Source organism: Oryctolagus cuniculus, chromosome 8 (assembly GCF_964237555.1).
Source record: "Oryctolagus cuniculus chromosome 8, mOryCun1.1, whole genome shotgun sequence".
Lineage (NCBI taxonomy): Eukaryota > Metazoa > Chordata > Mammalia > Lagomorpha > Leporidae > Oryctolagus > Oryctolagus cuniculus.
This window is the reverse complement of record NC_091439.1, coordinates 123,135,799-123,153,979: the sequence shown is the minus strand read 5'-3', so window position 1 is coordinate 123,153,979 and position 18,181 is coordinate 123,135,799. Positions and strand designations below refer to the sequence as shown.

At 41.6% G+C, this 18,181-nt stretch overlaps 1 protein-coding gene across 1 annotated transcript in view; it reads left to right on the top strand.

Annotated features, from left to right (window-relative positions):
• Positions 1-14,172: 14,172 nt before the first annotated feature.
• LOC103346716 (annexin A10) overlaps positions 14,173-18,181 on the top strand; it is a 52,168-nt gene continuing 48,159 nt past the window's right edge. Inside the window, exons 1-2 of the mRNA XM_070047157.1 lie at positions 14,173-14,289; positions 15,659-15,740. Of these exons, the coding sequence (XP_069903258.1) occupies positions 14,173-14,289; positions 15,659-15,740 (199 nt within the window). The remainder of the gene's footprint in view (positions 14,290-15,658; positions 15,741-18,181) is intronic.

Genomic DNA, 18,181 nt, shown 5'->3' with positions numbered 1-18,181 from the left:
GCCCAGATGCCTTTAACTAAGTACTTACATACTCTGTGAGTGGAAACTTCATTCTTATTAGTAGGGTTGGGGGGAGGATGGAAGACAATAGTGCACAGCTTCCCTGACTCTCCTTTTTCTCTCACACCTTACATAGTCATCACCCACCGAATTTATGCAGTAGCTTCTGCCTGGTCTTGCTGATTCACGCTTTGCTGCCCTTAAAGCACTGGGAATGCAGCTGTGAAGATGACTGTCAAAAATGGTGCCCTCTTGAGACCCGCCTTCCACTGATGTACAGGAACCATCATAAATTTGAAGTTGGATAAAGTAATGGACTAGGAAGTAAAATCACCCAAGAGGAGGTTTTGACAAGACCATTTCTTTGAGAAATAGCAAGAACAGTAGTAAGAAATAAATTAGGAGAATTGTGTATTTTCCCACGTGCTTTCAGAATGCAGATCAGAGATATTGTAGATGATAAGACATCTCTCTAGACTTACTAGTTTCTTTGGAATGCTAGAATTTTCTAGATGATTATAAAACTATCTGGAAAACTGTTTTTGTTGTTTCACCTCTATCAGTAACATTAATACATTATATTCTTTCAAATAATCATAAATGTCAACCTAGAATTCTCTTTGAATTTAAACAGCATGGGAGTTTTAAAATCCTCAATGAATAAAGAAATGGTAGTTACGTGTATTTTTATATTATTTATCCTAATTAGTCAATGCATTTAACAAACCCTATAGAAAGGAAGTCATTAAATGATCAGTTTATCAAGTTCAAAAACTATACATCTTTCATTAAATCATAAGATAAGAGAAATTGTGTTTGAGCAATGAGTCACACTTTTTTTAACAAGTCATGTGTTTCTGTAATTAGGTGGCGTGGAAAATGCAGAAAAGAATCCATTTACAGAGTTACTCAGGATGTCTCATTCTGGAGGTCACCCTCCTTGGCCAACAGAACTTCTCTCTCCTGTGGAATTCTTCCATCAGCAGAAATTCTTTGCAGTCAGAAGTAGCTCAGCCTGAATCATCTAAAAGGAAGGCATTACTGAATTTTTAAAGGTTTTTTAGGGTTTGTGCTGTCAGTCTCCCAGTCTCAGTCCCTTCTGAATAATCTCCAATGATTCATAAAGCTTTGCTGATAGATTATAGTATTTTTCATCCCAGGAGGAGTACAAAGTGCTTCTTAGGGCCCATTTTCTTGACCAGCTTCACACGTAAGCACAACACATAGCTTTGAATACATTCTTTCTCAATTACTCTTTTATTTATGTCCTCAGACATTCGGGTAATTGTACCAGATGGACCCAGAAAAAAATTAACAGTCCATGACAAGTCTCATGTACAAAACATAAAAGTAATTTGTAGACAAGATAATGTGTTCTCTGCACTCCTATTATGGATAAAGTTGGATCAACTTCACTCACAACTACAGTGGATTGACTTTTCCTCTTTATTGTGTGGCAATAGATAATAAAGTAACAGGGTGCCTCAGTATATTTTATCATGCTAGCCTTTCATTGAAACATTTGTGCTATTTTATTTTTAAATAGGCCAGAATTAAAAGCAATGTAATAATATTTTTCAAATTATAAAAAAGAAAGCATGTTAACCCTAGCAGACACATATCTGCTACTAATGGTTTTTAAAGACACATAGATCATACTGTAATTAAAGCTGCATCATTCTTCTGTGGTCACCCGGTCACAACTGCATCTTCTTGAATTATCATTCAGTTTTTCAGAGATTTTGAATATTCATTCATGCTCCTGGGGCAATCACTTAGATACCAGGCTCAAAATATCATTGTTATAAAGGGTAAGTAGGGAAACAGACACAGGTGGTAAAAGGTAGAGGCATTCGTGCCTGGGGGCAGGCACACCTTTTGTGTACCTTTCCTCACCTGCTGTTCTGACTTCTGGTGTTTAATCAGGCATGCAGCTCAGACATAGAAGAGTAAATATTCACAGCCGATAGAGTAATCTCTTCTCAGCAAAAAGGGTTCGACTCCAATGCTTAGTGAAGTGTGAATTACTAGCTTTGAAATGGGGAGTCACAACTGAACCTGTCACAGCTTAGACAGCCAGTAGAACATCTTCAGCATCTCACGCCTCTACAGTTCTGGTCTTATTTGATTCTGAGTATTGTGAATGCCAGGATGACTGTGACTATGCCGGATTTTCCCTCAAGATCCTGAAGGACTTCTAATTTCGTGATTTGATGAACATGGTCTTTTTCTTATATGTGAAATACTTCATAAAAGTTCACAGGAAAATGGAATTAGAAGATATGTTTATTCAGTACAAAAACATTCGCAATCCATACATAGTTTTTTTTGGTAATTTGCAATTTTCACAAATGTTTTGAAGACTCTTTATATGCATGAAAATGTAAACAGTTCAACAAATAGTATGGAAAAAAACTGTTCGTCAACAGTCGAGACAAGGGCTGTTCAAAGTCAACACATCTAAAGTGTCAATTTCACTTCCCACTTGAGATTCTTTTTCTCTGTGGTTTAGACAGACAGGTAGAAAGGATAAATCCAAGGTCCTCAGCTCCTCAGCTATGTGGCAGTTTATTTTCCTCGTACCCCATTTGGATTTGCAAGAAACTTCTTGGCTCAGAGTGGGACAGAAGACTGTCCTACAGGATCACATGCTTGGTGAGACCTTGTAACACTTGAGTGTGTCAACGTGTGAGACCCACTCCACAAAGCCATCATGACCGTGAACCTCTACTCACAAACGCCGTCCCTTTTTAAGACCCCTACAGTTTAACTCATTTGTAGCTCTGAGAGCTTTGCTTTTCCCCCTTGTAACAGGTGCTCTTCCAAGTACAGTTAAAAACTTATGGGAGGGCCGGCACTGCGGCTCACTAGGCTAATCCTCCGCCTGTGGCACCCGCACCCTGGGTTCTAGTACCGGTTGAGGCGCCGGATTCTGTCTTGGTTGCTCCTCTTCCAGTCCAGCTCTTTGCTGTGGCCTGGAAAAGCAGCGGAGGATGGCCCAAGTGCTTGGGCCCTGCACCTGCATGGGAGACCAGGAGGAAGCACCTGGCTCCTAGCTTCGGATCAGCGCAGCGCGCCGGCCATGGAGGCCATTTGGGGAGTGAACCAATGGAAGGAAGAACTTTCTGTCTCTCTCTCTCACTGTCTAACTCTGCCTGTCAAAAAAAAAAAAAAAAAAAAAGAACTTATGGGAGGCACTGGCGTTGTGGCAAAGTGGATAAAACCATGGCCTGCAACCCTGGCACCCCACACAAGCACACTGGTTCCTTGTGGATGTTTGAGGGAGTGAACCAGCAGATAGATGACATCTCTCTCTGTCTCTCTCTCTCCCCTCCCCTCTTTCCCTCTGTAACTCTTCCAAATAAATAAATAAATCTTAAAAAAAAAACCACAAAGGGGATGTGTTTGCTGTTACACCCCCTTATTAGTCTCATGTTTGAACCTGTATCTTAACCCTCCAGCTTTGTTTCTTGTGGTATCCTGTTTACTGCTTAGAGCTAAATGGAAGCCAATGTAATAATTTCTGATTTAAAGTTTCCAATGTTTGGTTTCATGAGACTTGATTTGCACCTATAAATAACACATTTTTAACTTTTTAAACATATTTGCTTGTTTGAAAAGCAAAATGACAAAGAGAGAAAGAGACAAAGAGAAAAAGAGAGAAGGAGAAATCTTATATCCACTGGTTCACTCCCAAAATGGCCCTAACCAGTGGGCCTGGGTGTGAACTCAAATGTCCACAACCACTGGGGCTGGACTGAGCTGAAGCCAGGAGCCAGGAACTCCATCCAGGTCTCCAACATGCATGGCCAGAGGGTGAACCAACGGCAAAGGAAGACCTTTCTCTCTGTCTCTCTCTCTCACTGTCCACTCTGCCTGTCAAAAAAAAAAAAAAAAAAAAAGATTACAGACATGTTACAAAAATAAGTCAAATTCCCACTGGCTTTTTCCCCAGCTTTCCCAGTTTACATTTTATAAGATAATACTGAAGTTATCACAAGGATACTAATCATAACGCTATTCCTGAATCACTATTGGGATTATACCAGGTTTTCTGGAAGTATTCTTTTGTTTTCCTCTTCCAAGAACTAATGTAGGATTCTACACTGCATTTATTTTCCAAGTCTTTTAATCTCTTCTAATCGGTGATGGTTGCTTAGTCTTTATTTAAGATCTTGAGACTGATGAAGAATCACATCAATTGTATGTAGAATGTCCCTCAATACGGAACTGTATATTTTTCTTGAATAGGTTCAGAATGGATCTTGTTAGGAGGGACAACATGTGTGCAATGTACCCCTCTAACGTGCACCCTAGGAGAGGAGACATGATGTGGACATGTCATTCCTGGTGAGGGTGAGAGTCACTTAGTCACCATGCACTTAGCTCACTTGTGTTTTGCAGATTTCTTCACCGTGAAGATGCTATGACTCTCTTTGCAATTAACAAATATTTACTGAGTGCAAACACTCTGAGGACATCCAGTCATCCTGTTGCTCTTTAAATTTTCTATCACGATTTGAATATCTACAGTGGATTTTACCTGCAGGATTATTCCTGTGGTGTTGTATGATGATATTTTTCTAATTCTGTTATTCTTTCTAAATTTTCTCTTACTGATTTCCAAAAATTATTCTTTTTGGAAGAGATGTCTTTTTAAACCATTTTACTGATACATTTATCCGTACAGCAAAGACAAGAGGGTATGTATTTCATTCTTGATTTATAATCCATTATCATGATTAATAGTTGAGTAGCTCAAAAGTTTCTATCTTTGGCCACTGGGAACACTTCCACCTTGACTCTTATTTTTAGCATTGCCTTTAGTGTAAGCTTTTCCTAACTTTGAGCTGGAACAAGATACACTAGTCTCATCCAGTATTTTTTCCTATCCCAACCCTGGAATTAACTGCTTCTTAAAGGATCTCTGATTCCTTCGAATGAAAGTTAAGATCAAGATTTGAATGTTAGGTATACTCCTTGTTACTGGGATGTCATTGCTCCTAAGTCCCTTCAGAGTACAAAGCAAAGTAATTTTTTTTATACACTAACCCAATTATCTTTACCCATCTATATGTATTTCTTGTCATATAAATGTATGTAACTATATCTTTCTATCACTATCCTCTAGCTTCATTCCAATAACTCTGACCTAATGGACATCACAATTCCAGCAACTTCCTCATTATTTATAACTTCTCTCTTGAATAATAAAACCATAACTATCAATATGTGAAATACACCTTCTTATTTTTTCAATGCTACCATTCAAGTAGTTTAAAATTCACTAAGATATTGCCCCATGAGAAACACCTTCACCCAGAAGAGCACATTTTCTGGATGCTTTTCTTTTCTAATTTTACAATCGTCTACCAAAATACTACAACCTGTCCTTTACCTTCAATTACTTTATTGTGGTTATGATATTCATTTTCAATATGTAATTTTCTAGCATAGTATAATTTGCTTCAAACTTCATGCCCTGTTGGGTTCCCCTCACATTCAAGATGATTTTGTTAAAGTTCCTAGTAATAAAATAGATTACCTGTAGTATACAATTTTGAATTTTGAGTCATGTGTCCAATACATTCTCTTATAGAAGACTTTCATCATCCAGAAACTCTTTCACATCCCACATTTGCACTCACCTACTGTGCCCAGACTCTAAACTCTAGCAAATGTTGAACTATTTTCATTTCCTGTAGGGCCAGCTTTTCCAGAATGTCATCTAAATGAAATCAGAGACAACGAAAACTTTTGAATTGGGCTTCTTTAACTTAGTAGAATGCATTTAACACTTACCCATGTTGCTGTATTAGCCCATAATTCTTTTTATTGTTAAGCAGTTATCTGTTCTATGGATGTAATATAATTTATCTATTTTGTCTGAAAGATATCTTGGTTGTTTCCTGATTTTAGTGATCAAGAATAAAGCTCCTATAAATATTCATAAGAAAAATTCTGAATAAAGAGAAGCTTCCTTTTCTTTTGAGTAAATACTTAACAGTAACATACTCATACTAAGGCAACAGTATGCTTATAAGAAACCAGCAACCTCCCTCTGTCACTATGCCTTTCAAATAAATAAATCTTTAAAAAAAAAAGAAACCAACAATTTTTCTAAAGTGGCTGTATAATTTTATATTCTTACAACCAATGTATTAAAGTAGTATATCATTGTAGTTTCACTTCACATTTATTTATGGATAATGAAATTGGTCATCTTTTTTATATGCTCATTTGTCATACCTTTTTGGGAGATGTGTCTATAAAGCTTGAAATTTTTAATAATTATTGTCTTTTACATATTCTAGATGAATTTGTCCACAAGAAATGTAATTTACAAATATTTATTCCCATTCTGTAACTTTTCATTACCTTAGCAGAACTGAGCAGAAGTTTCTAATTTTTACAAAGCCCAATTTATTTATTTTGCCTTATACCTCATATTTTGTTGTTATGTCTAAACATTCTTTGTCTAGCCCAAATCACACATATCAGAATTTCTCCTATATTTTCTTCTAGAAGTTCTAAACTTGCATTTCTACTTATATGGTCAATGATAGCTACGTTAAATTTTGTGTAAGGTATAAGATACTGTCGAGCTTAATTTTTGAATGTGATGACAACTATTCTAGTGTAAGTTGGGGGGAAACTATTATTTCTCCATTGAATTGTCATTGCAAACTTTGCCAAAAATTTCTTATCTGTATATGAGTCCATTGTGAATTTCCTATTCTGTTCCGCCAATCTATTTTTATAGATTTCCAACCAATACCACACTTTTGTTAGCATCATGGCTTTATAATCCTTCTTAAGATCAATTAGCATTATTCCTTTAGTTTTTTCCTTCTTAAAATTTGTTTCAGCTATTCAAAGTACTTTATATTTCCACAAAAAAAAAAAAACTAAGATAAAATTATCAAGATCTACAAAGTGGAATTGTGACTGCAATTTTGCAGAAACCATCAACCAATTTATGGAGACTCGACATCATAACAATATAAAGCCTTCCAGGCATAGAAATAATATGGCTTCATTTCTACGGGCCTTCTTTAATTACTGTCAGCATGATTTTGCTTCTTCTTTTCCAATATGTATGCTTTCTAATTCTTTTGATTCTCCTGTTTCACTGCTTAGGATTTTCAGGAAGACACTAAGGAAGTTCTGAGAGGGGCCATTCTTGCCTTGTTCCCAATTTAGGGCAGGCTGCGGCAGGGGAGCAGGGAGATGAATGCATTCAGTTCTACTGTTGTGGGCAATGAGATCCCCAACTGGGTTTGTTCCAGATTCCAAGTTTGCAGACAGATATTATATATATATATATATATATACACACACACACACACACACATATATATATATGAAAAACAGAGACAATAAAGGTGGAACTCTCATCCACTGCTTCACTCTTCAAATGCCCACAACAGCTGGGACTGGAACAGGACAAAGCCAGAAGCCAGAAACTCAATCTGGGTCTTCCCCATGGGTAGCAGGGATTCCAGTACTTGATTCATCACCTGCTGTCTCCCAGGGTAGGCATGAGCAGGAAGCTGGAATCGGGAGTGGAGCCAGGACTTGAATGCATCTCATAATAACTCAAGCTTGCAACATATCAATAAATAATTAACTCACAAAGTATGAAGCGGCAGACTCTAGGTGACTTTCTACAATGTCCAGCGAGGAACAAAAATGAATTGAAATCAGGCCTGCCGTGTGCTAGTGAGATGTGCTCCTCATCTGGAGAGAAGGGGCAGAAAGGAGAGGAGGAGGAGTCTTCCCTGCCAGCCCCTTGTTTATCACAGCGCTGGAAGCGGGCAAGCACAGACCATTCCTGGTCACATGCTGTTCCCTCCAACTTTCTCTCACTTGATTAGATGCATGCTTTTTTCCTACCCTTCCTCTCCTAGTCAGAATATGGCCAACCACACAGAACAAAGATGCATTGTGCATAGAAGTGGCTGTTATTTGCAGATGTATTTCCCATGAGGTGGAGGAACTGAAGCTAGTCACATTTAAGCATTGACACTTTTATGGAGTTTTGAGAGGGAGCATCCCCCAAGTCACAAAAGAAAAAGAAAGAAGAGAGCCTCTTCAAAGATCAAGGGTGCTGGAAAACCATCACCTTGTTGAGATGCCTTTCACGTGGACTCTGTTGACAACAGTATAAGCACATCTAGCAAAAAGAGAAAAGGCTGATTTGCTTGATTATAAATCTGTTAAAGAGATCTTTGGGGGTGAAATGAACATACACAGAAAAATCAGTGATGGGAGAGTATTAGAGTGAAGCAAAAGCATCAGTTTTAGTGAAGGAAATGGAACAATTTAAGTGTTTATAGTTTTTTTTTCTAGTGAATACCTCTCTGCACATTAACAATTTCATTTTCTAATTGTTATATAACCCTCTTGATCATTAACCACTTTCTTTCTACTGTTTATAAATGAACATTTCTAATGCTCACTTTATAGAATGTAAACCATGTATCCTAATGTGTACATGTGTATGTGTGTGTGAGTTTGTATGTGTGCGCACCAATCCATAACTGCTTCCCATTCAACAAAGCATACTGACATGGCAGAAATTTTCATTTTAATATAAAGTACCATATGAATTTTGATGAGTTTTCATCTCTTAGGCATATGATCTCATTTTTTGTTAAATTACCAAAATTTAACTGTTACTCTGTCCATCATTGCAGCCAATACATTTTTTAAATGAAGCATAACCTCTGCCTCACGTGTGAAACGCGGGGCCGGGTGCATTTCCCAAACAGGAGAACTCACTGAGAGCCTGTACTGAAGCTGCCTCACATCTAACCTTTTCAAAATTTTAAGTCTTTATATGTTTTATCACCTCTGGATTAATTCATGTGTAGTGGGCCTTTCAACAGCTTAAAAGGTTATTAGCTCATATACGAATATAAAGTTTCCTTAATTTTTTGAAATATGAGAATAATAGCAAACAAAGAATATTTTCAACAGACTAACAGCTACACCAGTGGAGTCCTAGGTTTAAAGTCAGAATAACACTGTTATCCTGGGCGGCCAATTATTAAGCCAGTAGCTTTGTATAAATATTGAGGCATCATTTTTCATATATAATAGAGAACCAGGAAAAGTTACCTTGTCTGACACAGTCTTGTTGATACCACCAAATGAGATAAAGTGTATAAAGGTGCTATTCAAATCATAGTAGTTTCCCTCACCTCAAAAAACATGATTTGCAAATTTTACACACTATTTTAGTTGGTACTTAAATGCGCTCATTAGGCTCAAATGTCATATCAATTATTAAATAATGCATTTATGCTTATTATATTTAAATGTCATGACAGTTATTTATAAATAATATACTACTGATGAAATAAAAAGGGAGTAACAGCATCTTAGTATTAATCAGATCGTTTGTAAGGAAAGCTGAGCAGTAGTTTAGATCTGCTCACGACATTGTTATGCGCCCGACACCTTGCATTTACCTTTAAAGATAAGAAAATAGCACAACAGGGCTGGCACCGTGGCTCACTAGGCTAATCCTCAACCTAGCGACGCCGGCACACCGGGTTCTAGTCCCAGTCGGGGCGCCGGATTCTGTCCCGGTTGCCCCTCTTCCAGGCCAACTCTCTGCTGTGGCCAGGGAGTGCAGTGGAGGATGGCCCAGGTGCTTGGGCCCTGCACCCGATGGGAGACCAGGAAAAGCACCTGGCTCCTGGCTCCTGGCTCCTGCCATTGGATCAGCGCGGTGCGCCGGACGCAGCGCGCCGGACGCGGCGGCCATTGGAGGGTGAACCAACGGTAAAGGAAGACCTTTCTCTCTGTCTCTCTCTCTCTCAGTGTCCACTCTGCCTGTCAAAAAAAAAAAAAAAAAAGAAAAGAAAAGAAAATAGCACAACAGACTTCACCGAGGACCCTGCAGGTCATATGGAAAGGTGAATCACCAAGTAGTAAGTCAGAGTGATCCTATCTGGAGCAACGTCTTATGACAACTCAAATTTATATATGACTAGGAGCAGAACTTGTATTTGGATTACATTTATAGTCATAACAGGTATGATATGGAATCAGTCCAGATGTCTACCAACCGATGACTAGATATAGAAATTGTGGTATATGTACACTATGGAATACTACTCAGCCATAACAAAGAATCAACTCCTGTCTTTTGCACAAAATGGATGCAACTGGAAACCATTATACTTAGTGAAATAAGCCAGTCCCCAAAAGACAAATACCATATGTTTACCTGATCTGTCCTAACTAATAACATAACATAAAAAATGTAATGTATATAAAGCAAAATGGACATTTTGAGAATTATTGCTTACAGTCCTTGTCTCTACTGTGAAGGAACAGTGTTTTTTTTTTTTTCTTGCTACTTGTTGAATTCTTTAGTAGAGAGTTAAGCTTACAACTATAAAATTAACTGAAAATATGTCATTGTGAAAATTAAAAGGAATTATAAGAAAGGAAGGAAGAGAGAGGGTAGGAGCATGGGCAGGAGGGAGAATAGGGTGGGAAGTTTCACTAAGCTCCTAAATCCATATATAAGAAATACATGAAATCTCTTCACCTTATATAAATTAAATAAATCAATAAGAATTCAAATTGAAACGACAGGCATTAGATCCTACTTTGCCTTAGAGGAGTGATACTACTTCCAACCCTGTCCATTTTCAAAGCAAGGAAAATAAAATCATCTTCGCATACACATGCACATAGCATTTTTCACTGTCATGCTGAACAGTGTACTTGTTCTTCCAATTTTCCAGTTGGCCCTGTGGCCACAAAAATGTAAGATCCTTCAATGGACAGGGCGCTGCTTTGGCGGTGTTACATTCTGAAAACACACCTGAAGCAACAGCCTGTGGCTCTTTCAGTTTCACTGGGGGACGTTCAGCTGTGTCTCAGGAGAACCAGCAGGTCAGATTAGATGCAGTCAGCGGAGCAGCTGCCCTCGTGGAGCGCGCGCTGTTTGGCCGGGTCCAGGTCCGCGTTACATGTCCGCTGGGGCTCTCAACGAGTCGCCCTGCCAACTGCAGTTTTTTTCCTTTCATTCTTTCCCTTGCTCCAGCGTCACCTCTGGAACTCAAATCAGCTATCAATATCTTGCTTAAGGCTTTTCTTTTTTTTTCTTTTTTCTTTTTCTTTTTTTCTTTTTTCTTTTTTTTTTTTTTTTGACAGGCAGAGTGGACAGTGAGAGACAGAGAGAAAGGTCTTCCATTTCCGTTGGTTCACCCCACAATGGCCACTGCAGCTGGTGCACTGTGCTGATCCGAGGCCAGGAGCCAGGTGCTTCTCCTGGTCTCCCATGGGGTGCAGGGCCTAAGCACTTGGGCCATCCTCCACTGCACTCCCTGGCCACAGCAGAGAGCTGGCCTGGAAGAGGGGCAACTGGGCCAGAATCCGGCACCCTGACCGGGACTAGAACCTGGTGTGCCGGTGCCGCAGGCCGGGGATTAGCCTAGTGAGCCGCGGTGCCAGCCTCTTGCTCAAGACTTTTAACATCCCATAGTAATCTTGTACCTGCCACCCCTAACTCTATTTTCTACTCATATACAACTAGCATATCATGCCTGTGCCCTCACTTTCCAGATCACTTGCTTGTTCACACACCTATAAGGGAGAAATTGCTGCTCTGTCAACTATGAACAGCTGTTCCCCAACCTTCTTTTTCAGGCTAATTTTTCTCTCTTATTTACTTATTATTGTTTCTCCAATATGATAAATATAATGATGGAAAGAATCAACTTAATTCATATATGCTCTGTATTTGCAAAAAAAATTTTAAAAACTTCTATTATCTCATATGTAAAGCCAGTTTATTCAGCCAAAATTTTCACTAAATAATTTTTAAATCAACCATTTAATACAAGTGACATCACTAATAAAATGGAATAGTTTAAAAAGAAGATTCAGTACATAGACAATCTTGGTCAAGATCTGACACAACTTATGCAAAGAATATAAAATACAATTTGAAAGATAAAAGAATGAAGCCCTAGAGCAATTACTTGGCACAACAATGCATTATAAAACAATACACTCTGTGGCACAGCTAAATTCCCAATTTGAGGAACGGGTGCCAAACTGGGAAAATAGAAGGTACTAACTACAAACAGCACCATTGTGAGTGCGAGGATGTTAGGGAGAGAAGAGCTCAAGGCAGATTAGCTTTGTCATGGGACTCAGAAGCACTTGTACAGGAATGAACTTGAACTCTGTAAGATGCAGACTGTGCTTTTCCCTTAATTACAGGTACCTTTCAAACAGGCGTTTAAGAAGTTCACTGAAAACATGGCCATCTCACAATCATCATGAGGCTTTTGGTCTTCTTCAAACAGCGAACTCCATGTTTCTTAGCATCCGCGAAATCGAGTTTGAAACGAATTTAATTCCGAGCTAGCGAACACTGTTCTTAATCCTCCCATGAGCACTTGGGTGTTGGCGTGTGTATGTTTAAGTAGAAATTATGGTCTACTCCTTTCTCGTTAATTAACCAACCTTCTACTGTCTGAGAGCTTTGTCTCCAGCTAAGATGATACTGCTGAACAGAAAGCTCGCCTGGTCTGACTGTGATCCTATGGTGCCCAGCCTGGGCCAGCTCTGTCTAAAATAAATGGGCCATGTGGACCCAAAGCCTGCCCTCACTGCTCTGCCATTTTATTGCTGGCAAGAGGGAGAATTTCCATGGCCTGTCACTCTGGTTTTGGCTTGCCCCTGCAGCTATGAATGCAAGCTAAATAATCTCTGCCCACCTGGATGACCCACATGTGTATAAATCTCATAACCCAAATTCAAACGTTTTCAGTTTCCTCCAATGTGATTCTAGGGTCCTTTATGTGCAAAAACAGACTGTGCTGCTTATAATTTGTGTGAATGGCATGAACTCTCCCCCCAAAAGTTTCCTTTTCACTTTCTGTGAAGTACTCTCCAACTCCTAAGAAAACGCTTCCTGCTGTTAACAAGACACGTGTTTTTCATTTGTTTCCTATATTTTTCTACTCTTGGTTTCGGGTGCATCAGTTTCCTGTCTAAAATAGTAGATGTCAACATTATGAAAGCCGATAGGTGAAATAAACACAACCAAATTAGCGGTCTACGATTAACATACAATTAGGGCCTTCATTTAATAGACTTGTGTGTGTCTTAGAGTAATTAAAAAAAATAAGGGACTGGTGTTTGGCACATTGGTTAAAACTTCATTTGAACACCTGCATTCCACACCTGAGGGCCTGGTTTGAGTCCTGGTTCTTCCACTTCCAATCCAGACTGAAGCCAATATGCTCTGGGAGGCAGCAGGTAACGGGTCAGGTACTTGGATTCCTGCCATCCACATGAGAGGCTCGAATTTAGTTCCAACTCCAGCTGCTGCCTGGCCCAATCCTGGATGTTGCAGGCATTTGGAGGCTAAACTTATGCATGGAAGTTCTCCTGCCTCTCTGCTTTTAAAATACAAGTCAAAATATTTTTAAATGTTTCATTAAAAAGAATAGATTGTCCGTAACTATGACATTTGTCGTTCCCCCACGAAGAGGGGGAGCGACATAATGGTGCCATGATTCAGATAGGAAACCTAGGAGGGAAGAAGCGGGAAGAAGTGGGAAAATACCGGAGAGAGAGACTAGCAAAGAGCCTAGGGAAAAGCCGGATGGAAAAGGTGCCGGAAGAAGCTATCAAAAGCCTAGGCATAGACTCGGATACGGACTACGGGGGGAAGCTGGGAGAAATCTCTAAGGTTGAAAGCGAAAGTGAAACCTACAAGAAACTTAGACTCGGATACGGACTGTGGGGAGAAGCCAGGAGAAATGAGAGGGGAATATTGTTGGAAGAAAAGTTAGGAAACATACCGGGTAGAGAAAAAAAATGTTAGGGAGGATGAAGCCATGGGGGCAGGCCGAGGTGGAGACGTAAGCTATCTTGGGATTGTCAAGTCAGCCCGGGGAACAAAAGGCAAAAATCTGGAACCAGAGGCGGAGACGTGGGCCAGGTTGGAATCCATCAGATTAGCCCGGGGAGCAAAAGATGGGAAGCCAAACCGAAAGGTGCAGACGTGAGCTAGGTTGAATTCGCCAGGTTAGCCCGGGGAACTTAGACTGAATACCAGTGGCGGAAACGTGAGCTAGGCTGTGTGACTCGCGGAAGCCTCCGTGCGCAGAGAGAGCGCGCGGGGCATGAATGGGGAGAGCGCCCGAGGCGCAAGTAGTAGGAAACGCGGGGCTAGCGCGAAGGCCGTGGTACGGGCACAAAGGGCATGGAGACCGCGGAGTGAGCAGAGCCTGGAAGCCGCCGCGGGTGAGGCACCGAGAAGCAGCCTCGGGGCGGGTGCCGGGAAACCGCGGGGATAAGAGAAACAGAAGTTTAGAAGTAAAATGAGAGAAATAGGAATGCTGGCAGAAAGAAGTAAAATAGGAGAAATAGGAATGCCCGGAGATAGAGAAATAGAGAAAAATAAGGCCTCCCCACAACATGGCAATGAGAGGGCTTGGATTCGGTCTGCCTGATCAGTAAGACGATAAGCACCTGCAGGCGGCTTGCAGCTTATGCGCCGCAGGTCACCAAAGACAGGCACGTTATCAACACCAATAAGTCTTCCCACAAGACGGCAATGAGAGGGCTTGGATTCGGTTTGCCTGATTGATAGGGCTTGTAAGCACCTGCAGGCAGTTCTAGCAGAGCAGAGCATGCGCTGCAGGGCACCGAACACAGGCACGCATCAGCGCCTAAAAACCTCCTCACAACATGGCAAAGAGAGGACCCGGATTCGGTTTGCCTGACTGGTAGGGCTTGTAAGCACCTGTGGGCAACTCCAGCAAGCAGAGCAGAGTGTGTGCCGCGGGGCACTGAAGACAGGCGCATATCAACGCCAAAAAATAAGAAAGGGGGATCTGTGGGGAGCAACTGGGAGCAACTCGGACTAGACTGTTACTGGAATTAAGACTTATTCTATGCATCTGCTCTCCCACAATATGGCGCTGGGAGAGGAGGAAACAGCTTCTACACAGCTGCCTCCAGTTCAACCAATAAACAGCAGGAGCTGCTCCTGATTGGAGTAGAGCAGCATACTCGGCGTGTGGGTAGCAGAGTTGGGATTGGAGGAAGAGGACTATAAAGGAGGAGAGAGACAACATGCACCAGGAACATCTATCTGAAGGAACACCTGTGCAGCCCCCGAGAGAGCCAGCCGGTGGTGTGCCGCTCCCCCGCGGAAGTGGGGAAAGTGGCAGGGGGAACCGCCCTTCCACGGAGGTGGAAGGGACGGTAGCCAACCCGGGAAGAACCAGCAGCAAACCCGGGGAGGGCCGAGCAGACCAAAGAACAGCGCAGGGTCCTGTGTTGTTCCTCCACGAAGACGGGGAGCGACATAATGGTGCCGTGACTCAGATATGAAACCTAGGCAGGGTCCTGTGTCGTTCCTCCACGAAGACGGGGAGCGACATAATGGTGCCGTGACTCGGATATGAAGCCTAGGCAGGGTTTAGTGTCGTTCCTCCATGAAGAGGGGGAGCGACAGACATTCATAACTTAACTTATATAACTTAAATAAATTTTTAAAAAATTTTTAAAAAGAGTAGATTTTCACTGTTATTTATCTGGCAAAAAAAAATGTTGAAACCTTTCATTCAACTTATCACACTTGCTTTCTTATGGACTCTCCCACCAGGTGCAAGGGACCATCTTCCCAGCTCCTAACTTCAACCCCGTGATGGATGCCCAAATGCTGGGGGGTGCACTCCAGGGATTTGGTAAGTCTAACCATTTTACTAAAATGTTTTTTGGCTTCCCCTTGTTTTAAGACTCTCCTGTGTTTGTAAAATAGCAGATTTGTTGTAATGAGGCTAACAAGCAGAATGACAAGAAAAGTCACCAAAATGGACAACAGCAACGGACAGATGTGAGCTCAGCATGTTTGTCCAAAACCCTCCAGGGCCTCACTGCTAACTACTAAACCCCGCGGACTCAATGGAGCACCTTTCTTGGCCTCTGCCTTGGATTGCTGCCTGCCCTGTTTCATTTCTATTTCAGTCAAATCAGATGCCTTCCTATTTTGCCAAATGGCTCCGCTTGTTCGTATCTCTATTAGCCCAAATCATCCCCCTACCTGGAAGCCCATTTTCTCCTAGTTTTTATCCAAATTCCCTTCCTTCAACACTCTGTAAAAAATGAGCCTTCCTCTTCCAGACTTTCTCTCTGAGTCCTCCAAACTCAACCAGGTACGGCAGCCCCAGGCGCCCTGGCTTCCTCGATCTCATTTGCATGGTTATTGAGTTTTCTCTCCCGACTGCAACTTCCTAGACACTGGAGTTTGGCTACAGGTGTTTAATAAATGGATGCTCAATGAATGAGACTAATAGTTTATAAAAGGGACTTAGAGGGAAGAAAGGAGGGGCCGGCACTGTGACACAGAGGGCTAAGCTACTGCTTCTACAGGAGCCAAGTCAAGTCCCAGTTGCTGTGCTTCTGTGCCAGCTCCCTGTGAACACACCTGGGAGAGCAGAGGAAGATGGCTCAAGTGCTTAGGCCCCCGCCACCCACCTGGGAGACCCCAGTGGAGTCCCAGGCTCCTGCCTTCAGCCCAGCCCAGTCCTGGCTGTTGCGGCCATTTGGGGAGTGAATGAGCAAATGGAAGATCTCCTTCTCTGTCTCTCCCTCTCTCTGTTACTCTTTCAAATGAAGAAAAAGAAATATTTTAAAAATATGAAAAATTTGCAATTTTTTAAAGAAAAAGGAAGAAGAAAAAAGTTGAAATTCTTTTTTTAAAAGATTTCTTTTATTTTTTTTAATGAATTATTTTACTTATTTGAAAGAGTTACAGAGAGAGGTAGAGCCAGAGAGAGAGAGGTCTTCCATTCTGCTGGTTCTCTCTCCGAATGACCTCAGCAGCCAGAGCTGATCCAAAACCAGGAGCTTCTTCCTGGTCTCCCACGTGGGTGCAGGGGCCCAAGGACTTGGGCCATCTTCTACTGCTTTCCCAGGCCATAGCAGAGAGCTGGATCAGAAGTGGAGCAGCCGGGACTCAAACTGGCACCCATTTGGGATGCTGGCACTGCAGGCCGGGGCCTTAACCCACTGTGCCACAGCACCAGCCCCAAAAGATTTAATCTTTAAGAAATAATATGGAGGTATTAAACATACATGTATCATCCTTTAAAAAACGAAAAATATGTAAAGAAAAATTTTGGTGTGCCCAAAGATAGACATAGACAACATAAAAGAAATGTTTGTGGGGCCGGTACTGTGGTACACTAAGCTAATCCTCCACCTGCAGTGCCAGCATCCCATATGGGCGCCGGTTCTAGTCCCAGCTGCTCCTCTCCCAGTCCAGCTCTCTGCTGTGGCCCGGGAAGGCAGTGGAGGATGGCCCAGGTGCTTGGGCCCTGCACCCGCATGGGAGACCAGGAAGAAGCACCTGGCTCCTGGCTTAGGATTGGCGCAGCTCCATCTGTTGCGGCCATTTGGGGAGCTAATCAATGGAAGGAAGAGTTTTCTTTCTGTCTCTCTCTGTCTCTGTCTCTCTCACTGTCTATAATTCTACCTTTCAAATAAATAAATAAAAATGTTAAAAAAAATGTTTGCACAAGACCTACAAAACCTTTCGTAAGAAAGCAAGCTCTTAACTGTAAAGACAAGGTTGCCTTACAAGACTTCCTTGAGTGTTTGCTTGTGTGTGTGTGCATCTGTAAATCCATGTGTTTTATTCACTAGCAACATCCCACAGGAAAACAATAGAGGACTTCAAATGTGCTCTCTAAAGCTGAGTTCGGTAATTTGCAGTGAACGCTTTCAAGCCTTTTCAAGTATCCATGATCACCAGAAAACACGGAGACAAGAGAAGGAAAAGTTCGAGACGAACTTCTTCAGGAGTGCAATTCGTGCACTCTACTACCCAAGCATTTTCTCTGCCCCCACTCTCCATGCCCCGTCTCATGGCAGCTTTAGGGGCAGAATGTGGATGCATTCCAACCATCCTAATTCTCTGCCTGTCCATGTTTCAGCCTGGAGGATTTCAGCAGGCTTTGGTTTTTGATTGCACAGTGCCCCCTGCAGCATGGCAGAGCAGGATCATGGTGGAAATGCTTGAAAAGCCCATCCGTGCTGACGACCCTGGCCAAGCGCCACTGGAAAAGATAATACTATTCTCCCTGGCTTTTGGAGTTTATTTAGAGAAAGCTGAGGGGCAGCTGTT